The following is a 26,246-nucleotide window of genomic DNA, read 5'->3' as shown; positions in this document are numbered from 1 at the left end:
CTACATTGAGTCTAGGTAGCAGCAATAGTAACGTGCATAGTTGCATTACAACAATACAGTTACAGTAAGATCTGTGTTTAACATTTGGTCTGTTTGTGTGTGTTAGCTTATTGTTTATAATATAATGTTTGACCTAAATAAAACATAAATGTTACAACACTTCGTCTTTGAACTACTGTAACCGTATTTAGAAACACGCTGCTCTGTTTTGTTTTACAGTTTAACATTACAGTGTATGTGTAGTGTAACAATTACACTATACAGCCATTTAACGGCGTTTAGCTTACCATTTGTATGCGACGTGAACTTCATCGACGGCAATGCCCAGTAGGTTTTCACGATACACTTGTGAGGAAAGCATATCACGCCATTTATCTTCCAGTAACCATGTCTCCGGGCTGCCAAAGACCAGCTGACATCGGCCGTCGAGGATGTCGGTGTGTGCTGCATTATCTACGAGTTGCGCAGCATAGAGTCCCAGATTCGTAGCCTCTTTGATTTGATCTGCTACGAGGGCAGTCAAAGGAGACACGACGATCAATATAGGCTTCGGCTTCGTCCCCAGTTCTTTCGCTACCAGTGGAGCTAGTTGGTAAATTAAACTCTTGCCGAAGCCAGTCGGGAGGAGAGCAAAAACATCTTTTCCACGCAGAAAAGCCTTCAGTGCCAAACTTTGCTCTTCTTTCAAAGAAGAAATATTGTCCAGTTGAGAAATAACTAATGTTATTGCAGCATCTATCGTCATATCGGTGTTGCTCATGGTAGCGGCCATGTTGACTAGTGAAGAAACTACAAAACAACAGCCGCTTCTATATGGCGTCACATCCGTCACATCCCTTAGCTCACGCTGATTGGTCCGTACCGGGAGCGGTACGGTGTTAGCTCAACCCCTTGAGCGATCTCAGATGTAGCTGTCTTGAGGAACCTGGTTACTCAATACCGCCACCTCTGGCAGGGTCAGGTTAGTATAATACTACAGTATTTGTGGAAAAACTGTTCTTAATCTTTCTAAAATCTTAATCATGTCATTTTCTACGGTTCATTAGGTGTTTGTCTGTTGGTCATGTTTTTACAACTGTTTTTACAACTGTCTGAGAGCAAAGTACACATCTACACTAATAGATAACTAGATTATTACTTCTAATCTGTGGTGGACCATAAAAGAGTACATTTATTGAGTATTGCATTTTACTTGAGTATTATTACAGACTATTTTTTACTCTCTATAATTCTTTCTCTTTCTTTCTCTCTTTCTTTCTATTATTATTATTATTATTATTATTATTATTATTATTATTATTATTATTACTATTACCCTTATTATTATTATTATTATTACCTACAGTATGCTGCATTGTCTGAAGTAAGACAACGTTTTACTCGTTTGTACCACCTGTACACAATAAAGAACAAACTTGAACCTTGCACCTTGAAAGGCTGTAGTAATTGAGTTTGAGGAAGTGTGGCTGTTTCTTTCAACGTCTCCTCTGCGTATGAAGGTAAAATGTCTCTGATTCTATCTGGATGGTAATTCAGCAGGATCCTAGCAGGATATATTACAAATGTTCTTTTAAAATGCATATTTAATATTTAAAAACCAGATTAACAAGTTAAATTAAAGTAGCTTACATTCAGTCCTGCATGTGCCACATGGGTTGTGCATGTGTGTTGCTGTATTAGGTGTGTAGTTTTGTGATGTGTGTGTGTGTCTGTTTGATTTCCCCCTGCCCCATCCATCCCCCTAACAAATGCAGAAATAATGTAACAAGAGTCAGGGGCAGAAAAGAAGCGTATTTGTACAAAGATCATATTATATAGTGCTCAGGTGTTCATGACCAGCGCTCAGAGGGGGAGCAGTTAGGGGTTAAGTGCTTTGCTCAGGGATACTTCAACGCATATCCAGGGCTAGGATGTGAACCAGGGACCTCCTGTTTCCCAGACAGCCTCTCTACCACATTTAGATATTAATCTTTCTCATTAATTGGCTGTTGTTGGTGTTATTTCAAGCACGTTCCTTATTTGTTTAATGTTAAAGAATATGAAATATTGCACTCAACTTCCATTATCCATTATCCATTACATGGCCTTGTTGAACTCTGAAACAGTTAACAGTGGTAACTCCACTGTAACTGTAACTCCTGATTTTGCCCCCTAAAAGGTATTAATTTATTTAGTTGTGAAGGTAAGGGGGTGTAGGGTTGGACCATGTTGTGAAGATAAGGGGGTGTAGGGTTGGACCATGTTGTGAAGATAAGGGGGTGTAGGGTTGGACCATGTTGTGAAGATAAGGGGGTGTAGGGTTGGACCATGTTGTGAAGATAAGGGGGTGTAGGGTTGGACCATGTTGTGAAGATAAGGGGGTGTAGGGTTGGACCATGTTGTGAAGATAAGGGGGTTTAGGGTTGGACCATGTTGTGAAGATAAGGGGGTGTAGGGTTGGACCATGTTGTGAAGATAAGGGGGTGTAGGGTTGGACCATGTTGTGAAGATAAGGGGGTGTAGGGTTGGACCATGTTGTGAAGATAAGGGGGTGTAGGGTTGGACCATGTTGTGAAGGTAAGGGGGTGTAGGGTTGGACCATGTTGTGAAGGTAAGGGGGTGTAGGGTTGGACCATGTTGTGAAGGTAAGGGGGTGTAGGGTTGGACCATGTTGTGAAGGTAAGGGGGTGTAGGGTTGGACCATGTTGTGAAGATAAGGGGGTGTAGGGTTGGACCATGTTGTGAAGGTAAGGGGGTGTAGGGTTGGACCATGTTGTGAAGATAAGGGGGTGTAGGGTTGGACCATGTTGTGAAGATAAGGGGGTGTAGGGTTGGACCATGTTGTGAAGATAAGGGGGTGTAGGGTTGGACCATGTTGTGAAGATAAGGGGGTGTAGGGTTGGACCATGTTGTGAAGATAAGGGGGTGTAGGGTTGGACCATGTTGTGAAGGTAAGGGGGTGTAGGGTTGGACCATGTTGTGAAGGTAAGGGGGTGTAGGGTTGGACCATGTTGTGAAGGTAAGGGGGTGTAGGGTTGGACCATGTTGTGAAGATAAGGGGGTGTAGGGTTGGACCATGTCGTGAAGGTAAGGGGGTGTAGGGTTGGACCATGTTGTGAAGATAAGGGGGTGTAGGGTTGGACCATGTTGTGAAGATAAGGGGGGGTAGGGTTGGACCATGTTGTGAAGATAAGGGGGTGTAGGGTTGGACCATGTTGTGAAGATAAGGGGGTGTAGGGTTGGACCATGTTGTGAAGATAAGGGGGGGTAGGGTTGGACCATGTTGTGAAGGTAAGGGGTATCATGCCCCTGTTTGCCTTGCAGGTCACCAGTGTTTAGGGGAAAAACATGGACTCCCTTGCACTTCAGTCAGGGTATTTTATCTTAATTCCTCACCTCAAAATGTATTTGCAAGTCAACTGCAATCTCAGGAATGAGAATTGGATTATATAGTGGAGGTGCTAAGCAACATTTGACTTCAAGTCATGATACAAAGGTCCCCTTTGGTATGGAAGTACCTTAGGGCCATAGAAAAAGAATTATCCAAAGAGACGAGTTAGATCACCCTTCTTTTTTTTTTATAGGCGTTTTTAAAAAATGGCCGCCGACAATTAACCACTATTACACCAGACCCCATATCTTTGCTTCTGTTAGAGCTATAATAATAATATTGGTGTCAAAGTGTACATTTTTGGGGTCAAGGAATTCAATTAAATAGGTTTCAATGCAAAAAAACGAATACTTCATTAATTGCCATGACAGCGGGGGGTAAAATATGCAAACTTCATTAAAAAAATAAGTTTTAACGGGGTAACTTAACCCCACCCCCTCTAAAACTTGTATTTACTTTTCCCTTTGTCATGGAAGTACCATAGGGCCATAGGAAAAAAAATATCCAAAGAGACAAGTTTGATCACCCTTCATTTTCTTTATATAGGCGTTTTTAAAAAAAGGCTGACGACAATTAACCACTATTATATCAGACCCCATATCTTTGCTTCTGTTAGAGCTATAGTAATAATATTGGTGTCAAATTGTACATTTTTGGGGTTGAGGAATTCAATTAAATAGGTTTCAATGTAAAATACCCAATGCTTTACTAATTGCCATGACAGCGGGGGGTAAAATATGTAAATTTCATTTGAAGAATACGTTTTAACAGGGTAACTTACCCCCCCCCTCCTCTAAAACTTTGATTTACTTTTCCCTTTGGTATAGAAGTACCTTAGAGCACTAAGAAAGAAATGATCCAAAGAGACAAATAAGATCACTCTTCATTTCTGAATTATATGCGTTTTTAAAAATGGCCACCACCATTTGAAGTGATACAGCAGAACCCATATTTACTTCTGTTAAAGCTATAATGGTAAACATTTTTAGGGTCAAGGAATCCAATTAATTAGGTTTCAAGGCAAAACAAATCCCCAATAATTTTCTTACTACCATGACAATGGGGTTGTTGTGGTAATTTGAGTCTTGCACTTGCAAATAACCAGTTCTGGCAAGTCCCTTGAAATAATTTAAATTGAAGCCATTCATCAAAGGGCAAAAGGAAGAGGGGGCTCGACTCATCATTTACAGCCTTTTCCAAATATCGCTCATAAGCCTTCATCACAAGTACAGAGCAGCTACAGACACCTGATGCATGTACCAGGTTCTGCAGATGTGGTCAACACCAATGAAAGACTGAGCTTTGCCACTTGTTGAATTACCACTATTGGTGAGAGCTGTAGTCCATCCACTGCCATTCATCCAGCCAGTCTCCAGACACACTCCAGAGCATCTTTTTTGGCAAGTGTGAATAGGGGTTGATCAGCTAACATGACTGGTGTCTGACCTGGATTTAGGTAGTTGATTGCTTGAAGGAGGACATTCATTGCATGCCAAGCCAAGCCATAGTGGGACTGGTAGGAGACTCTGTGAACAGTGGCAGTATGTATGATCTGGATGGGGGGGCTGAACAAGGCTCTGCAATGCTTGCATAATATGCACCCCATGAGATCCATTCTTCATCCTCAAGGTTGTCTTTCCCCACAAGGTGTCGGTGACTCTCTCCAACCACTGGCAGCCTTCTTCAAGTATGTTGCTGAGAGGACAAGAGGCTGGCTGAGGATGACTGTTTGTATTAAGGGCAGGAACATGAGTTTGGAGTGAAACATCCAGATCCATTGTTGTGTAGAAAGCTGGAAAGGATTGTACATGCTTCTTCCCCATCTTAGCTGGAACTAGGATGTTAGTGAGATTGGCTGTTTGTTGGTCATCTGACGGGAAGTGCTGCTGAATGCTTATGCATGTCCCGTGGAGGGCTGATTTTGCTGTTGTTGACGATGGGTTGAGGTCAATGTTGTCAAAACCACCATTAGTGAAGACACCCTTAACTGCCTGAGGTGGGACCACCACACCAATCTGCTCCCACTGATTGATCACTGTACTCAATGTTTTCAAGCGATCACATGATACACCATACCTCGCTTATGCATGGTATCCACCTGGTGTTTACTGCCAGTATGCAGGTGCAGATTCATTGCCAGATACAGTGAAGCTGTGGTTCCCTTTCTCTTATGTGACAACTAACACTACGGACATTTCTTGGATCTGCATTTCACAGAGTTGTAAATGATTTGCTGCCCAATTGATGTAGCAACCTGGCACTTCTCTGGTTCAGGGGCTGGCTGGTCAATACCTTATCCATCCAGAAGCATCTTTAGGAACAATTGCAGCAGGGGAGGGATTGAATCAGGAGGCTGTGAAGGAACCTGTAAATTATTGTTTCATCGGAAGATATTCTTCCCGGAGGATTTTAGCTGCTCTGAAGATGATGCTTTTCATGCCAACAACAGCTTTCAGGTCATCATCAAACAACATAACAGGGACCAGCCACGATCTAGTCGCACAGATCTGATGTCAATATCCTCTCGAAGGCGCGTGGTGTTACATTTAATAATAATTGATTGACTCAATCGTGTCACAACGGCGGTTTCTGCTTTTCTATAGAGCCTAGTCAGGCATGCACGATGATGCACTGCCTCCATAGCTACCATGTCACCAGCAGCTTGTTTAGCTAACAGACACTTGTCACCCAGCACCTGAGTACATTATTTCACTTTTCGATCCAATCCCAGGGTGGAAGCCGTCCTTAGTTCCTTTCTGTTGCCAACTTCACCACAGAAGAAACACGGTGTGGTTTATTCATGAGGATGATGATGAGTATGAGAGTATAGCCTGTGCAGTGAACTTGCCACCACCATTCATGCACTGTGTTTTTACTGGGCTCACAGACTCTTCATGTCTTCTTCTTGCTCTGTCGACTCTGTCCAATAATGGCACAGTTAACATAAAAAACATTCTGTATTAAATGAGAAAGTAATACAAACCTCAAATTGAACCTCAAAGTGTCTCAGATTTTCTGTCACCTCTGATTTAATCAAATTGTCGCAGTCCCTTGTGCAGAATTTATTTTTGTGGCAGCAACAGGTGTAACTCTCAGGTGATAGCAGTCAGACATATACACTTACAGTCAGACAGACACTAATCTCTCAAGACAGATTCAGAGCTCTGCAGCTGAATCTGTCGGGAGCTCCTGATACAACGTGTATAGTTAGGAATGTTAGGAATGTAAACAAAGACACATAGACCGGAAGTGGAGGGCTGAGGGCGGACCTAATGGCCACCATCCTGTTTTCCACATTCTATTGGGAGGTCCCCCCCAGAGTCAAATCTTAAGGAAAAAAATAGCAGAGGGTGCTGTTTTTTCCTTTTTTTGACTGGGTTCCTAGATTGGACAGACACACATAAAGCATATGGCATGTGCATAAGAGGTTGTACTTCTTAAAGTTTTTTTAATAGGGGGAACATTTTAATGTCACTTATTTTGTTGATGAAATGTGCATATTTTACCCCCATTGTGAGGGTAATGAGAAAACTATTGGGTTTTTTAGTCTTGGAACCTATGTAATTGTATTCCTTGGCTCCAGAAATGTACACTTTGACACCAATATTATCATCATAGCCCTAACAGAAGCAAAGATATGGGCTATGCTGTATTGCTGTAAATGGTGGCGGCCATTTTTTTAAACACAAATACTTTAGAAATGACGTCTTATCTAGTTTGTGTCTTTGGATAATTTATTTCCTATTCCCCTAAGGTACTTCCATGCCAAAGGGAAAACTAAATTAAAGTTTTAGAGGGGAAATAAATGGAAAGTTACCCGTTATTTACGTATTTTTCTAATAAAATGTGCATATTTTACCCCTGTTTTCAATGGCAATAAGAAAATGATTGGGTTTTTTGCCTGGAAACCTATTGAATTGGATTATTTGACCCCAAAAATGTACACTTTGACACCAATAATATTATTATAGCTTTAACAGAAGCAAAGATATTGGTTCTGCTGTATTGCTGTAAATGGTGGCGGCCATTTTTTAAAACGTGTATATTTCAGAAATGAAGGGTGATCTAACTCGTCTCTTTGGATAAATGTTTTCCTATGGTCCTAAGGTACTTCCATGCCAAAGGGGAAACTAAATTAAGGTTTTAGAGTGGGGAAAAATGGAAAGTTACCCTGTTAAAACAACATTTTCCAATTAAATTAGCATATTTTAGCCCTGTTTTAATGGCATTGAGAAAATGATTATTATTTTTTTGCCTTGAAACCTATTGAATTGGATTACTTGACCCCAAAAATGTACACTTTGACACCAATATTATTGTTATAGCTTTAACAGAAGCAAAGATATTGTTTTTGCTGTATTGCTGTAAATGGTGGCGGCCATTTTTTAAAACATGTATATTTCAGAAATGAAGGGTGATCTAACTCGTCTCTTTGGATACATGTTTTCCTATGGCCCTAAGGTACTTCCATACCAAAGGGGACCTTTGTATCATGACTTGAAGTCAACGGCATATTTTTGGGTCCTAACACCTCCACTATATACATTCATATGGCTTTTTGACAATAATTGGTGGACATCTTGGATTGATGCCAATGTGACCCACCCATAATGTGTCACATTTTTGTGTTGATTTATTTATTTTATGTTGTGATTTGAAATTGTTTTGGAAGCTGTATCATTGTTAATTTATCAGTATTCAGCTTGGTCAGTAGGGGGCAGTATCAGAGCGTTTTCTTCCTCATGGGATGCTATTACCTGCAGACAGGAAGTCATTCTGATGAAAGCAACCAGTCTGAAAACAGCTAAAACATTCTGTGTGCTTCTTTCTCCTGTTAAACAGGACATTATTATCTGCATGCTTGTCCTGGCTACCTGGGACCTGCAACACCAATTAAAAATAATTCCGCAACTAGGATTTTGGACTTTTATATGTATGTTTATTATGTATATCTGGACACCTCATAGAAATTATTTATGGTGGAAAACATTCTGTTACAATTACTTTGATGTGAAACGATAGTTTGCTAGACTTTGGTAATAACATCCTGTAGTTCTGTTATATTGGTTCAAAAATGGCTAAAAAACGTATCTGAATTCCTCACCAAAACATTATTTTTAAGTAAATTGAAATCTCAGAAGAATGAAAGTTGGACTCACCATCATTTTATATGGCTTTTTGACAAGAATTGGTGGCCATTTGGATTGATGCCAATTACACATATTTCCGCAACTAGGATTTCTTAGGACTTTTAGTATGTTGTTCAGGTGACTTCATAGAAATGGTCTGTGAAGAAAAATTATCTGTTACAGTTACTTTGATTTTGACGTCCAAAATGAGCTAGTTTGCCTGGACTATTAGCCATTAGGTCAGAATGATGCACGATATACGATGTCTTTGTTTTCAGTGATGACCAGATAGAAACAACAGATTGTTACTAAACCTTCCATCAGTGAGACAAGACTCACAGCTGTTTGACAACTTGGATGAGTTTAACAGATAAACATTGACATCATTAAGATAACTAAACCTCTGTTTGTATCAGACCTCTGTTTGTAGTGTGTTTCTTATTTAATGTGGTGAATGTGCACCACTTAGGGGACTCATTGTAAAACTACACCTGATCTTGTACTCTTTGATAAGCAGATAAGATTATAACCTGTAAAATGTCTCTTTATTTTTTGTATTATTGTTACTTTAATGCTTTTCCTCTCAGGGATGAATCATTGTAATGTAAATGTGAATCAACAGGTGACAGAGTGAAGGTGTGATCAGGAGGAGCTGTGTAGGAGGACTGGGTAAGGAAGACAACATTATTATTACCAGCAGATCAGATTATGAATGATCATTTACAGTGTATTGTTGAGCAGAAGAGGATTAGTATGTTTATAACAGGGACAGTGAGTGACCACACACCACTACCAAACACATGATTGTGTCAAATTGATACATTGAATATTCCTACATTATTCTGTATTATAAACAGACACACAACAACAGAAGCTCATCTTGTTGTTGATACATGAATAGACTAGTGACAACAATGTGACATTCACCTCCTGGAGGTAGGAGTAAACATATCTAAGATCTTTCATACATGAAATGGATTCTTGTATTAAAATATGTTATTGTAAAAGTGGTGAAATGGATACATATTGTCATGATACCCCCACAAACAGAAAGGCTGGTCGTATGGGGGTTTGAGGCTTTTCCATTGTGTAGATTCACAATGGAAGGTCTGAGATGTTTAAAACTTTGTAAAGTTAGAAATAAATAATGTAATAATGAATTAATGAATCTATTAATTCATTCATAACCTTTCACTAAAATATGTGGTGGTGGTCTGAAGGGCTTGCTATTCTACTTCTGTATATATACATAATTATACATATAATAAATATAATATACTTTCCATTCTACTTCTCCCGTGGGGGGGGTTTACCATATCATGCACTCTCCCCCATGTCAAACCGACTTTTTACTAAATAATCAGTGTATATAGAATAATGTCTCTCCAGATTAAATAATCAGTGTATATAGAATAATGTCTCTCCAGATTAAATAATCAGTGTATATTCGGTTCTTAAGTCTGACGTAATTTTGTAGTCCGATGTCACGTCCGGGTCCAAAAGGCACCAGCGCCGTCCACTCTTCATTGTAAACAACATGTTGGAACCCGTAAATCTTTTTACAATAACCTCCTTTTTCAGAAATGAACCATTGAGGGTTAATAAGGGTCTTAATGCTAATATCATAGAAGTACAAAGTATTTATTTATTATTATGATTTAACATTATTATTATTAACATTAAAACACTTGGACCCGGAAGTTATTCTAGCGGGGCGCAACGTCACGTCTTAACAATCGAATAGAATAATGTCTCTCCAGATTAAATAATCAGTGTATATAGAATAATGTCGGTCCAGATTAAATAAAAGGAAATGGTTCTCAAACATATTAATGTCAGGGACCGATTAGGGTTCATTTGGTACCTAAGAATGATTTAGCTGGGGACCCCCTGGACTCCTCTCAGGACCCTTTAGGATGTAGCTACTTACAGTCTTTCTGCTTTCTTCATGGGTGCTCACTGGTATCCAAGGGATCAGTGCCTATCCCTGAGGCTTGATTGACATCACATTTATTAAGCACAGCTGAGAGACAGACAGTAGGACAGCTTAGAGGGAGACGGTGTAGGAGAGAAGATATCATTAATGTGGAATAAATTACAAAATCTCCTAAGCACTTATACTAATCTTAAAGTTGTTAATTTCCGCAGATCTACAAGCTCATAATGCATCGCATGGCGACCAGCTTGTAGATCTGCTTTTTTCAAATGGCCGAAATATACACACACACACACACACACACACACACACACACACACACACACACACACACACACACACACTCACACAGTTTGGGGCAAACGCTCGCCCTAAAACATGATTTACTATTCTGTCCCTATCGGTACATAACTCGGACGGCGCTGAGTAGGCTCAAACGAACTTCACAACGTTCAGCACGGCAACTCGCTCGCTTTAGCTCGCTCAGTGGTGCCTCTCGTGGCTCAAGTTTGCTTGAGACTGCGCGCCTCCGTCATGGTTATGTCCATAACCAGTGGTGGAAAGATTGGTGGAGAAATACTCTGTTACAAGTAAAAGTCCAGAAATCTAAATGTACTTGAGTAAAAGTATAAAGGTATTGGCATCAAAATGTACTTAAAATACCAAAAGTAAAAGTGCTCATTGTGCAGAATGTCACCTTTCACAAGTTCAAAATGCATAAAACATCTTTTGAAAAATCTACAAGCTCACAATGTGGTTACTGTATGTTTTGTAATAATAAAAATCTACAAAGTAACTAGTAACTAAAGTTTTCAAATCATTTTAGTGGAGTAAAAGTACAATATTTGCCTCTGAGATGTAATGGAGAAGTAAAAGTATAGAAGATTGGAAATACTCCAGTAAAGTAAAAATACCTCAAAATCGTACTTAAGTACAGTACTTGAGTAAATGTACATACTGTAGTTACTTTACACCACTGTCCATAACTATACTTTATCGGCAAAAAAAAAAGGTCTGCGGTTTTCGTAAAATTAGCATCAGCAGCGGGATTCGATCACGGAGAGTAGGGGAAAACTTAAGTTTATGTATTGAATAATTGACTTCAACATTCAACTTTATGACCTTATAGACGGGTTTCCTGTTAGTAAACATGAGAGGAATATGACCGCGCAGAGGAGGGGGAAGCCTATGGGTGCGTTTGGAAATTACGCACCGGAGCACACTCGCCTATTAGTTTGTATTGGCCAGTGCGCTCACTGCCGCTCAGGGCTGTATTTTCGAACGCGCCTTACCCCCAGGCATGCGCAGATTGCGCATTCTGCTCTGTGATGACGTTGCTCGGAAACCCGTCTATATGTTTACACCATTTATTATCCTAAACAGCTTCAACGCCTCAAATGCCTCCCAGACGATGGGATGCAATCACCGGTCACTCACAGCATGATGTGTCTCTGTTAATCCTCTGAAAATAAATCACTTCTTCTGTTCTGTCTCTGAGTCTGGACTGATCTGGCAGACGGGTTGTTTATGGTTTATGCCCAAAGCTGAGCTCTGACAGGCGGATATGAAGTGTTTGTGTCTCTGATGGTTCTAAGACCTGGCTGTTTTGTTTTTATATTATTCTGCTACTTGTCCTGTTAAAATGGATCAAGAATGATCAGCTGCAGTTCATTCATTTTGTATTGATTTGTCATTTTGTATGAATTTGATTGATTTGTATAAATTAGTTATTTTGGCATTCAATTGGAATGCGCTCTGATTAAACTTCTCTGGCTCTTAAAGCCTGATGTGTGCACTGTCGGGTCATTGAAAGTAGCCGATCTACAAGCTCACAACATGTAATGTTATGACATGTTGTGAGCTTGTAGATCTACTACTTTCCGTGCCCGCAGCTCGGCGAAGTTATGCACAACTTGCTGATGCATAAATGGCCTAAAAGATCAAATCTACAAACTAACAACCTTATAGATCTGTTACCTCATGCATCTCTTTAAAAGCATCTCTAATTTTAATGATGCAAAAATATGATATGATAACATGATAAAACATTCACCCTATTTAGATCATAGGCCTATTTTAATGAGGGCTCGTGCTTCTTGACCACCTATAGGCTGTTTAGTTATTATGTATGATTTTATTTTGTGGTGATGTCACATTAAATTAGTCACTGAACACAATTGGATGAAATAGATACATTTACTAAATTGTTTGTGTAGATCACTAGCGCCTGAATAACATAGCACTCGTTACTTTGGGCTCGCTGAAGAAAAGAAAAGAACAGTCGGGTCGCTAATCTGCCATGAGCGCGAGGCTGCACTGGCCTGCGCTGTTGCCCTATCTCTGCAGTCTGCAGCCAGCAAAATGAATACATGTTACATGCATTGCTAGGTTGGATTGGCTTGTCTTAGTCAGATTGAACCCAAACAAGTGGCTCAATATTAGCCACATATTCTTGCTAGTCAAAATGAACTCCAAACTACAAAGCATCCATTCATAGTGATCTATCATAAAGATCAGCTGTAGAATGCGGCTCCACGACCCGCTGAATGTAACCCGACACCCGAGTGTTGGCCTCAGCTATACTAGTTGTGTGTCGGTGTTGTGTGCAATAAATAGCAGATCTACAAGCTCACAACGCGTCACGAAAAGGACGCGTTGTGAGCTTGTAGATCTGCTATTTATGGCATGCAACACCAAGTATGTTGTGCTCCGTTCCCCCTCTAATTAATGTATGACTTAAAGTAGCACAGATTTACCACTGTGAAGTTATGGAAGGTGGAGGGTTTCCAAAAGATGAAATCCCAGGAATAATGGAAGACACTGGAGTTTTAATTGAAAGTGGATTATCAAATTATTTGTTGACATGGAAGGACCATATAGGGAAGGACCAGCAGTAATAGCCCCTTTCGGGACCCTGTTTACCTTTTTTGTATTTGGGAAGGCGGTATCCAGGGTCCCTTGACGCTCTAATCACTCTCTCTCTTTCACTCGCGGCTACCACTGTCTGGTCTCGGGCAAATAGCTCGTCGCTTAGAAGTTGCAGAGATTTCTCGAATTACCCAGAAATGCAGTAGTAACGCGCAGAGAGCTGCATTGATCCGCGCACATCGGCGTTGCCGTTTAACATGTTTAATAGATAAGTAAAACTTAAACTCCTCTCTCACACTCTTCTCCACTGCCCATGTCCCGCTTCACCGCGTTGTGACTGGCATGCAAGCATGTAGGAGCTCGGCTAATCAGAGGCAGCTTGTCAGTCACAACCCCCCCAGTTCGCCCTGAAATGTCACCAGTAAAGCCCGTATTTCTCCAAACATGTACAAATGCAAAATATAAGGTGTTTACCCGCTTGGTGTCCGGAGTATTTGTATACTACACCATCCACTCATGCATATGTAGCCCCCACAGTCAACGCCAAGAAGCGGCGTGCAACAGACCTGCCAATCGGGCTCAGCCCTATTGGCATGACTGGTAACACGTCGGACTGGCGAGTGGGAGCCTCGGGTTCAATCCCAGCTCACTGTGTTCCACTACACATACACACATTACATTACAGATTTAACTGATTTCTATACTGATTTCTCTATTTGGGTTTTCATCATTAATAAATACTAAGTTGTATTCACCCCTAGTCCAGGGGCATAATAATGCTGCATAGCATGTTTTAATGTGTTCTAACATTGAATAGGTAAAGATAAAGTAACAGTGATGATTTTGTTTTAAAGGGTCTTCAGTTCTACCTGCTGTTCCTCCTGTCCATGTGATTCATAAAACCCACAATGGACCAATCACCTTCATCAGCTCCACACACACAGGTACATCATTTATATGTTTTCCCCCCAACTTTAACATTCTGTCATTCTTATAATTAACTGTATGGATTTGAGTGGAGAAAATAACATCTTTGTGTTCTATACGATCATCTTTAATTCATTGTTTAAAGTTGGTCTGTATCAGTATGTATTTGAAAATATGCAATTCAGCTACTAACCAATGATTGTGCATCCTACACACACACACACACACACACACACACACACACACACACACACACACACACACACACACACACACACACACACACACACACACACACACACTGTAATGCAGCAATGTGCATGTGTGGATATATTTCCTGGTATAAATAAGTTGAACTAAAGCTTCAAAGCATTAAGAGACTTTAACATCATGTGTTTGCAGCAGGAATCAACCATGAAGGATCTTATCTTGAACACTCTGAGAGAGATGAATATCGAGGAGTTCCACAGGTTCAAGTGGCATCTGCAACAGCCTGGCAATGTTGAAGGTCTCGAACCGCTGAGTGAGAGAGCTCTGGAGAATGCTGAGGCCACGGGCGTTGTGGACCAGATCACACAGAACTATCCTGGTAAAGAAATTGACATCATGTTGAGAATCCTGAAGAAGCTCAAGAGGAAAGATCTACTGGAGACATTTAAAAACACAGCCAAAGGTAAGTGAAGAGAGGAGAGAACTATGTAATTGTTGGTAGATACTGTATGAATGAATGGACCAATTCCAATTATGTTTACACCCACCCTTTGTGTGTGGTCCAAGTGATCTAAAGATGTATAAGATAAAAACAGATATATTGGTCTATATATCCACCCTAAGGGCGCTATAATAAAATATCGTCGCTGTCGGGCATAAACCTCCTATCTCAGTTTTTCAACTTTTTATTTTCTTTAACACATCAGTGCTATTGAACACCCTGTGTGTGGATTTTACAAATATTGAAGCAAGGAAAAATATAAATATGGACAACTATCGCCACATTAAAGGTCAAAAACGTCCTAACTCCACTTGAGCTGTATCTGGGTAAAGTGATAATAGATATTATAATATATATATATTATTATAATAATAATTTTCAATATAAAGTATTGAAAATTGGATGTACTCCAGTAGAGAAAAAAATACCTCAACATTGTACTTAAGTACAGTACTTGAAATTGAATACATGTACTTAGTTACTTTACACCACTGGAGTCTATGTAGCATACAATATATCCACGCCGGACACTTTGATTAGAATTGACTGTGTACAGAGTCCCGGTACGTGAGCTCTGTACAAAGTCCATTTATAATAACCACATAATAATACATGGTCCACTATGTCAATGTCTGATCAGACAACTACACTGGGAACATGCTTCCACAGAGACTAGCTTCCACAGGGTGAATACAGTATATCCATTAGTAACTCTATGAATGTACACATGTAACCAAATGGACCCGTTCAGAGTTACCAGTGATTTTAATTAGCCTATGAAAGCTAAAAGTCAGCTGACAGTCCACTGGACTCTACCTTTACCAAATTACATTTTTGTACTATTTAGGATGGCTATGCTGTCACAAGAATGTGTTTAATGTAGGCTTTATTGTGGTGAAGAAATTGATACTAGGGATGGCTTTATAGTTTAGTCCTTACTTGCCACTGGGTACAGTTGGTGCACTTACTCACTGCAGTGAGTAGGCTATATGTCACTGAAAACAGTACGACCGGTGTGTTTTCCAAGGCTACCCACGGCCACCTTGACAGAGGAAATCACACAAGATTATGGATTTAATTTGTACCAAACTGTAACCTGTGAGTTTCAAAGCTGGATACAGTGATTAACATGAGACCAATACACAAATTGCGTAATTCACATGCTCAAATTAACCAAAACATGAGAACGAATTACAGTATATCTATTTTGTGTGCTCAAAATAGTAAAACATGGCCTCAGTACATTATTTTATTTAATAATAAAATGTTAATAAAAATGAAATGAAATGAAATGAATAGAAATAAATGTAGAAATAGACCAGGTAAAGATTGAAAGAGTGTATGAGATCAAGTTTCTGGGTGTCCAAATTGACCACAGACTCAGCTGGAAATCCCATACAAAATATGTGTGCACCAAACTGGCAAGAACAATAGGGATACTGGGTAAAGCCAAACACATTTTAGATAGGAAATCACTACACACTCTGTATTGCGCACTTGTTGACCCTTATTTGTTGTACTGTGTAGAAGTTTGGGGAAATACCTATAAAAGCACTTTAAATAAGATTTGTATTTTACAAAAACGAGCAGTAAGGATAATTAATGGAGCAGGATACCTTGATCATACTAATAATCTGTTACAATCTCATATTCTAAAGTTTCCAGATCTAGTGAAATTTAAAACGGCACAAATCATGTTTAAAGCCTGGAATAAGAGTTTACCTGGAAACATCCAGAAGCTTTTTAAGGAGAGTGATGGAAAATATGATTTAAGAAACAAACATAATTTTAAACAGATGATAATTATTCATTCAACACTGAAACAAATGTGCATTTCAATATCAGGTATTAATCTTTGGAATAATCTTGATAAAAGTATCAAAAACTGCAGAAATGTTAAACAGTTCAAGCGATGTTATAAGCAGTCATTTATACTACATTATGGTCAGATCATTTTATACTGAAGTTACTATGATTATTTGCTTTATATGAAATGTTTTTTTTAATTGACTATTTTCTTTACTTTATATGATCTTTTATTACTTTTAGTAGGATCGATTTATATGTATTATATGTAAACTGTGTACTCATTTTATGGTATATCAATTTGTATTAAATATTGTGTTACAATAGGTTATTTGTCATGGTAAGAAGGGGGCCGGACTAGATAAGCATTTGCTTCCTCCTGTCCCTTCTTGAACAAATGTTTTGAAATTGTGATGATGATGTATGGAGTCTTCTGTACTTTTAAATTGTTCAAGATAAATAAAGATCAAATCAAATAAAAAAAAAATCCAAACAGATGTATTGAGCTCCCATTTTTGTCTCCCCACAGCTATTCTGAAACAAAACATGGATCAGTCACCATTACCACCACCACCACCACCACGAAAATGGCACCGAGTCAGTGAAAGGTGGAGTCAACAGTTAAAGAAACTTGCGAACGATGACAATGTTGCCAGAGTTGGTAGTCTAGTGTTTGGGACAGATAAAGAATTCCTTATAAAAAAGGGAAGTGATGGAACTGAGGTGTTCTTGGGGTTAAGAGATGACGGCACTGAAGTTGCAGTGAAGAGAATGACTAAGCACAATTATGAGGTGCTGAAGAATGAGGAAGGCTTTTTACGTCTTCCAGAGCTTGATGATCCTTCAATTGTACGATATGTGGACTTCATTGATGATAAGAACTTTGGATACCTTGTTCTGCAGTTATGTGAATACACACTGGAAGAACACATCATGAATACATCAGATTCTGAAAGATTTCAGGTTGCCAAGCAGGCTCTTAAAGGCTTAAAGTTACTCCACTGTCAGGATCCTCCAATTCTCCACCGGGACATCAAGCCCCAGAATGTCTTGATTGGTAAGCTACAGAAGACAAATTGACAAGCAGATAATGTCAGAAATGTTATGCATCATTTGCTGAATTTATTTATATTAATCTAAAACCCTTTTGTTTTATTATATTTAACTACCCCATTTGCCCTGCAGATAATAGAGGGAGGGCAAGACTGGCTGATTTTGGAATAAGCAGACGGTTGACCAGAGGACAAACAACACATCCCACAAGCAGTGCAGGAACAAAATGCTGGAAGGCGAAGGAGACCTTGAATGAAGACGGTGATGATAATATACCTGTAAAGTATAAATGCAGCACCGACATCCAGGTTTGTTCTAATTCTGCATGAGAACAATTTAATCAATGAGAAAAACATATACTGTACTATCACTAAATGTTCATGCTCTTTCTAAAGGTGGCTGGGATGTTGTTATATTACATCCTGTCTGGAGGACAGCATCCATTTGGCAAAGGCCCTCGATGTGAAGTCAACATTCTGGATGGAGAGTACTCACTGCACCATGTTCAGGATGAGGTTGCCAAGGATCTCATCGAGAGGATGATCAATGAAGACCCAAAGAAAAGACCTAAAGTGAAGGAATGCTTGGCCCACCCCTTCTTCTGGTCAGACAAAAGGTACAGTACAAGAAACAGGCAAACATTTCCCACTGCACACATTCAGTACTTTTTAATGCATATTCACTAAAATCTCAATGTTATTATATTTAATATCATGGGTTAATCACAACCTCAGCTCACAGTTTGATCAAACACCAACATATTATGTTTTAACGTAAGTACATTATTATTTCTACATTATTTTGTTTTGTTTCTTCCAGGAGAGTAGATTTCTTGATACAGGTTGGAAATGAGAAGGAAGTTCAGAACTATCTAAATGCAGACCAGAACCTCATCAGGAGATTAGAGCAGTGTGATGAGAAGGGACTTTTCAACACATGGAAACACAAGGTGATTAAAGCATCATGTGGGGTTCACATCTGTCTTTATGTCCATTAATAGATTCATGTATTTGATCTTTAAGTTGTATGGTTTTCCAGCTGCCAGCTGATGTGGTTCAGAAGATGGACGGTATGAAGAAAGTCTACTCTGAGAATGGATTTGGATTGCTGCGCTTCATACACAATCTCCATGAGCACTAGTAAGTTCAATGAATGAATCAATGTGTTTATTTCAAACATTCATTCAAAACAAATAAAATACTAAACAGAAAAAATACAAGCATAGCATCAACAATGGTTGAAAAGGAGTAGGATGAAGTGTAAACTTATAAACTCCTAACCCCTCTTTTGCCAATGCAAACTCTGTTAACTGATAATTATCACAATATTATACACAACCCAAACATTTCCACTGCATGTTCAAAAGAAAAAATGTATAGTAATAATAACATAAATAAAAATATAAAACCAACCGATTGACCAATTTAAACCCTGCATGTCAGGATCCTTGTATCTTATGTATAGTTTCCTGTTCTCCTTGTACTTTTATTGTGTAGTTATGTTCCTAGTGTTTCCTGTCTGCCCTAGTGTTTGCTACCTGTCTTGTCTCACCTCCCTGTGATTACTCGTTTCTCCACCTGTGTTCTGTTAGTCTTCCAGCTAATCCCTGTGTTGATTGTCTCCGCCAGGCCGAAAGGCATGGTGAGAGAGTAAATCATGAACACAGCATGCAATTTCCTTGAAAGTTTGCACGTATATTTCCACTAGGCCGAGGACGAATTGCCACTTGAAAATGTTCAAATCAGCCTCATGGTGGCGCTATAACAGGTCGATTCTTGTTTATACCTATAACTGCACCGATCTGTGTACAACTTTGTAAGCGCACTCCCTAGAGGTCAAGGAAAAACCTTTGCCCTGCATTTTTCACATCTGCCTTTTATAGCGCCACCAGGAGGCAGACATATGTAAAACATTTTTTTGTATTACTCCTTCAGATTTTATCCAAATTTCACGCAAAGCGGTAAAGATGATCTCTATAGTCATGTGATCAAGACGGATGTGTTTGATTTTTCATATTACATCCTGATTGGTTAAGATTGACATCTAAAGTTTGCAGTTGTGGCTTGTTTTGAACAAAATGCCGCAAATCATGAACGCACCGTCCGATTGCGGTCAAACTTTGCACACACATTCACACTATTTTAACATTGGCCTGTTATAGCACCACCAGCAGGTCTAATTTAGCAAAACAATTTTTTTTAACAAAATGCCTCAAATTATGAATTCAGTGTCCGATTGCCTTGCAAGGCCTAAGAATAAATGGCACCCTTTTCACATTGGCCTATTATAGCGCCACCAGGAGGCCATAATAACCTACTTGACCTGGCGGAGACCTGTGCTCCGAGGAGCACCTTTTCTAGCTGTCTATGAGTTTCACCTGTGTCTAGTTTAGTCTGTCTATTTTGTGTTTGTGAGAGTTCCCTTGTCAGGTTATAGCCATTGCTACAGTGTTCCTGCCTGTGTCTGTCCTGCTGTAATCCTGTTAAGTGTTAATAAATACATTGCATTAGACCTTCCTGCCTGCATTGGTCTGCTTCTGGGTCCTCACCTGCCTTGCACCGTGACACTGCATCCAGTTGACCGTCCCACAGGCCATTGAAGTTGAATATGATTCAAAATAATTGTACTTGGATTGGACCAAAAAAGGCCAATGTGAAAAATGCAGGGCGGAGGTTTTTCCTTGGCCTCTAGGGAGTGAGCGTGCAAAGTTTCACGCCGTTCGGTCCAGTTAAAGGTAAAAATGTGAATCGGCCTGTTATAGTGCCTCGACTGAACAAATGTCACCCTACATTTTTCAAAATCTGTCAAGGCAATCCCACTCTGTGTTCATGATTTGAGGCATTTTGTTCACAACGGAGCAATCCTACAAACTTTGGAAGCCAATCTTAGTCAATCAGAATGTGTGTGATGTTTGGACAAAATCTGTAGGAGTAGGCCTAATATAAAAAAAATAAACTTTTGCGCTGAGGTTCTGCTCTGGCATCCAGGGAGTGTGTGTGCACAGTTTCATGTCGATCGGGCCAACGTTGCCACACACACACACACACGGACGGACGGACGGACGGACGGACGGACATACACGGTGCAGACATACACGGTGCTCTCTCTCTCTCTCTCTCTCTTGTTCCCACTTGCCCCCCACCCCTCTTCTTCTCTCTCCCCACTCTTCTTTCTACGGAATTTAACGTTGCCATGGGAATGATGTACAAAAACGAATTTCACCCACTTTTTTACCTTGTAAACCTGTGATGTGACAATAAATCTGATTCTGATTCTGAACATAGTCTCTATGGCCTGGTGGAGACAATTATAGTCTACCTGCTTTACAAAGATAATACATTGTTTTTATTGTATTATTTACTTTTATACTTTAATGATTCTGAGCCATTGAAGCTGAATTAAATGATGTGAGGTGCTTTAAAGGGGCTACACCATGATTTTTTTTTTTTTAACATTCAGTCATTCATTCTCATTTCAGAGATTTGCAGAATGGGCGTGTCTGAACAGGCCATCTCAGAATGGCAATGCAAGTGACATCACTTGCATTTCTGCCCATGTATTTTGACAGACAGAATTGCTCAGTAGCACCATCATCATCATCAGGTCTCTTGCTCGGCGACGGGGGCGTCGCCATGCTTAGAGCCAATCAGCTTCACCAGTCTTCTCCATTTGAGTCGGTCCTGTGCTAGGGGCTCGGCTTCCGCTAGCGACAAGCCTGTTTGTTGTAAGTCCCTGGTGATGGCATCAATCCAGCATGTGCGGGGCGCACCGCGGGGGCGTTTCCAGCCGGCGGGTTTTGGATCGAAGTGGAGGATAGCGGATGTAGGGTGTTCAGGAGGGAGTCTTTTGACGTGGCCGTACCAGCGCATCCGCCGCTGTGCTGCCAGGCGGGATGCGGGGGGCTGTTCGGTACGTTCCCGCAGCCTGATGTTGGTGACTCGATCTTGCCATTTTATCCCCTCTATTGTGCGCAGTGCTCTGGTGTCAAAGCCGTCAATTCTGTCCGCCAGGGTCTTGTTGAGAGGCCAAGTTTCTGCTCCATAAAGAAGAATGGAGAGAACTGAGGTGTTATAGATCCGTAATTTGGTCTCTCTCGTTATGGAATGGTGTCTCCACAGTGGCCTCCAGAGAGTTTTCATGGCACTGGCTGCCAGAGCACGTCTACGATTTATCTCGGTTGCTATGTTGCCGTTATTAGTGACAATGGACCCGAGGTAATTAAAGGAGGTCACAAACTCAACTTCTTCCCCACTGATGTGCAGCGGGGGGGGGAGCTTCGCCTCCAATGTGCATGAGTTTGGTTTTAGTCCAGCTGACCTTTAGACCCAGTTTATTGGCTTCCTCTTCGTAGATCTCCAAGGCTTCTCTTAGCTGATCTAGTGTGGAGCAGAATAGTGTGGTGTCATCTGCATATTCCAGATCTGTGAGGGGGTAACTGCCTAGTTGAACCCCGGAAATACGAGCACAGATCCGTTCCATCAGATGGTCGATGATGCAGTTAAACAGGTCTGGTGCAGCTACGCATCCCTGTCTCACTCCGCTGTTGATTGAGAACCAGGTGGAGTTCTTGCTGTTGACCCGCACACAACTTTCGGCATCGCTGTAAAGCTTTTGAAAGAGATGGATGAACTTTCTTGGGACTCCAAGGATGGTTAGGATCTTCCAAAGAGATGCGTGGTCAACAGTGTCAAAAGCAGCCTTGAGATCGAGAAAGGCAATATAGAGGTGTCTATCTCGGCGAAACTCATGTGCCTTCTCAATGATGAGGCGGAGGGCAGATATCTGATCCGTTGTGGATCGATTTGGCATGAAGCCAGCCTGTTGTGGGCGTCTTTTACTTCTAATGTCAGTAGCACCCCTCTGCCCAAAAGGACGTTTTGGTATGGCAGCTGAAAGTGCTTTATAAGCCAGAGAGAAGTTAGTTGGAATGAGTATATCTGAGGCTTGATTTAGGCTCAAACCTTTTGAAAAACGTTTGAGGGACATAAACAATATGATATTAAATATTATTATTATTTTTTAAATTCATGGTGTAGACCCTTTAATACTTTAAAAAGGAGAAGTTGGACCATAAGCCTGTCATTGCTGTGTTTGAGGTCAGTAAAATAAGTTGGTTTGTCTGTCTACAGTGCTGAGGATGCAGCTGATATTGACTTGTTGGAGACATTTCCTGGTCTGTTTCAAAGTGTCTTCATGTTTACCAGAGATCAAGAGTGGAACACAAGGACCACCCTGAAAACATGTTTTAGGTACATTGACACGTAGTCGTAGATCATAGTGTTTAAAATGCCTTTATCTCATCTTTATGTCTGATTGTTACCCTTCTTTCTTGCTGTTTTATCCCAGTTTTCAATGTATTATTATAAATGTTTTGTTTGTTCATGTTCTTCTTTTGTTTTGTTACATTTGACAATATTGTGAATCAGCATAAAGCCTTATCATTTACCTTGTTGAAGACCAAAGCTCCAAGAACACACTGCTTGTGTTATAATGACATTATAACACAATGTGTTATAATGACATTATTATTATAATGTCATTATAACACATTGTGTTATAATGACATTATAATAATAATGTCATTATAACACATTGTGTTATAATGACATTATAACACATTGTGTTATAATGACATTATAATAATAATGTCATTATAACACAATGTGTTATAATGACATTATAACACATTGTGTTATAATCTAACTATATAAATGGCGACCGACTTCCGCACCCTCGGTGTCCACACCCCACAGCTCTGTTATCGAATAAACAACGCACCGCCAGACCACATGTCGCCACCTCACTCGCCACGGCGGCCGCGCTGAATTTACGCCTCGCGTAGGGGACATCTCACTGTTCACTACACCTTTTCCACCGCGCAACATAATTAATTCTACTCACCAAATGTCGGACAAAACGGAAGGGGAGGCAGCTTCGTACCGTTTACCGTGCGCACGACCTCATCACCACAACAGCAGGCAGCCGCTGCGGGGGTTTTTTCCTTTTTTTCCAAACTTTTTTTTTGGTCACCATTTTCTCCAGGCACCATTTCTGGTGTAACGTCGGGTGTTTCTTTTCACCAGCCAATCACCTTTCACGTTGCCACGTCCGTTGCCACGTCGCGCTGACGTACGCTAAACAAGCGCTGCCGTGCGCACAATGCAAACGAGCCCAAAGGCGCGCAAAAATAAGCCGACCATTGCTTAGACACAAAGTCACACCTGGCAACGCAGCCTACGCCAATCATGTGTGAGAGATCTACAAGCTATGGGGCAGAGACGCCACCGTATCTTAGCAACAACTACAGCGCTCACTCTCATTGGTCGTGTCACGCTAAGAGCAGTCTCCAGACAATGGCATCGCAGACAGCTTGCTGTTACTGCTGTAGCCATCACAGGCAGTTGCAGCACGACGGACAGGGCGCTGTGATAGCTGCCATGTCGCTAACGCTAACCTGGTTGTCATGCCTGCAGCGGCTGTGCAATCACTTTGTCAACAATGCACGTTCGTGTGGTGAATGTCTATATTGCTGCTCAGTTCGTCCATTGTAGATGGTGTATGTTTGTGTGTGTCTTCTGGAGAACTATGTAGCTCCACAGCAACTACAGTAACTAACGTAATGGCAGGACCGCCCCGTGCAGCGCATGTTAGGCTGCATTATGGTCATGTAGTAATTTCAGATAATTTCGCTCCGATTAGAGCAGTGTTTATCAACCCTTTCACGCCGCCCCCCCCCCCCCCCCCCCCGTACTTGATCTGGGACCCCCCCATTCTGTTTGACTCCGTTCCACAAGTAAATATTGTGAAAATAGCCGATCTACAAGCTCGAAACGCCTCACGTTGAGAGGCTTTGTAAGCTTGGAGATCGGCTATTTTCTACATGATTGCCTCTTTCTTACATTCTTTGCCAATGTGGCCGATGTTTTCATAGCATAGTTTATTGACTACTTCTGTTGCAGAAATGGCCATTTCCTTTACTTTCGGTTTTTCATTGTCTCCGCCAGGCCGAAAGGCATGGCGCAAGACTATGTTTCACCCCCTGTCCGTCCGTCTGTGATAGCTAATCTCTCACATCGTTGACTTGATCCCAGCAAAATAACAGCCCGATGTGGAGAGTCAGTGAGAGCTGGATAAACAACGTAAAATGTGTCAAAAGGAGTCTGTACGGCTGTCGATAAATGAACACATGACGTCGGTGGGAGAGGAGATATTGTGTCTTTTGGACAAACAGCAGCGTGGTGCTGATGTTTGTTGTGTGAAGCAGCTTAATGTCAGAGTGTTTGTGTTGGAGCGCCTCAGTGCGGCTGCAGAGTTCATGTGCAACCTCTTCCAGACAGACACAGAGACACTACAAACTCTGCTGGGGAAAAAAAAAACACTGCTGGGCATTGACTTTCCTATGGACATTGATCTACACACTGCAGGTATATCTGCTACACACACAACATCAAACTACACACTGCAGGTATGATGCAGCGTTTGCATTACAGCCAGCATGCCAGCGTAGTTCCCATATGGTTTCAAGGTGGGCTCAACCATATGGACCCCATGTCAGCAATGTCAGCGGCATCCACTTCAGTCCCAACTGCGATGCCCATGCAGGCTATAAGTAGCTTCTACCTGGCCCTTAGGTGGGCCCCAACTAGCCATGTTTATGTGGGACCAAGGCGGGTCCTAACTGGGTTTGCCCATGCAGGCTTTAACTGGGTTCTACCTGGGCCCTAGGTGTACCCTAACCAACCACAGTGCAGTGCCCATCGCTCCAATTGTTGTGACGTCAGGGCTCTCAATACTGCACATTGGTGGAGGAGGAGGGGCCGCAGGGCGACCGCACACATCGCTGAACCAATGGTAGCCCACGCATGTTTCCTCTGTGGATTTACAATCTGCCCCTCTATGCCACATATCATCCGCACTACAGGGTCTTCACTGACCGAGCCACGGCCCCACTGACCCTCATGACGCTACGCCACTTAAACGTGCGGCAGCATGCGCTGGGTTGCCAGGTTTGCACAGCCTGCGCCAGAAACAAGCAACCACCTTCATAAAAAAAAAAAAAACACCGAAATGGTCCGCAATGTTCCAGGGGTGTCCCCGCGCGTCCCAACACTCCACAGGGGGTCAGTGGACCATCAGGGGGTCCGCGGACCCCCTGTGGAGCCCCTGAAACATAACAAATATTATTTCTTCAAATTTTTTCCTTTTTCAAAAAAACTTTTCCACAGTTTCACTCCGCCGATTTGGGTCCCCCAATATACACACGGCCACGCTGGGCCCCGTGCGCGGCTGGGGTTGAGGGGGGCGTAGCCCCCCGAAACTCTAGTGTCATTATAATAATAATGTCATTATAACACAATGTGTTATAATGTCATTATAACACAATGTGTTATAATGTCATTATAACACATTGTGTTATAATGACATCAGAGCTGCCACCACACACAT

The 26,246-nt window shown here is 41.1% G+C and overlaps 1 protein-coding gene across 1 annotated transcript in view; it reads left to right on the top strand.

Moving 5' to 3' along the window:
* Window positions 1–14,644: 14,644 nt before the first annotated feature.
* Window positions 14,645–26,246, top strand: part of LOC311051678 (uncharacterized protein) — a gene marked incomplete at both ends in the record, with an annotated part of 30,867 nt that continues 19,265 nt past the window's right edge. Inside the window, 7 exons of the mRNA XM_084066261.1 lie at window positions 14,645–14,903; window positions 17,278–17,805; window positions 17,934–18,109; window positions 18,197–18,417; window positions 18,621–18,750; window positions 18,840–18,940; window positions 22,931–23,050. Of these exons, the coding sequence (XP_083922387.1) occupies window positions 14,645–14,903; window positions 17,278–17,805; window positions 17,934–18,109; window positions 18,197–18,417; window positions 18,621–18,750; window positions 18,840–18,940; window positions 22,931–23,050 (1,535 nt within the window). The remainder of the gene's footprint in view (window positions 14,904–17,277; window positions 17,806–17,933; window positions 18,110–18,196; window positions 18,418–18,620; window positions 18,751–18,839; window positions 18,941–22,930; window positions 23,051–26,246) is intronic.

The sequence above is a fragment of the Gymnoscopelus microlampas genome (genome assembly GCF_963454915.1).
Source record: "Gymnoscopelus microlampas genome assembly, chromosome: 9".
Classification (NCBI taxonomy): domain Eukaryota; kingdom Metazoa; phylum Chordata; class Actinopteri; order Myctophiformes; family Myctophidae; genus Gymnoscopelus; species Gymnoscopelus microlampas.
Note: the sequence above shows the minus strand (reverse complement) of the source record. Positions and strands in the feature narration are given on the sequence as shown.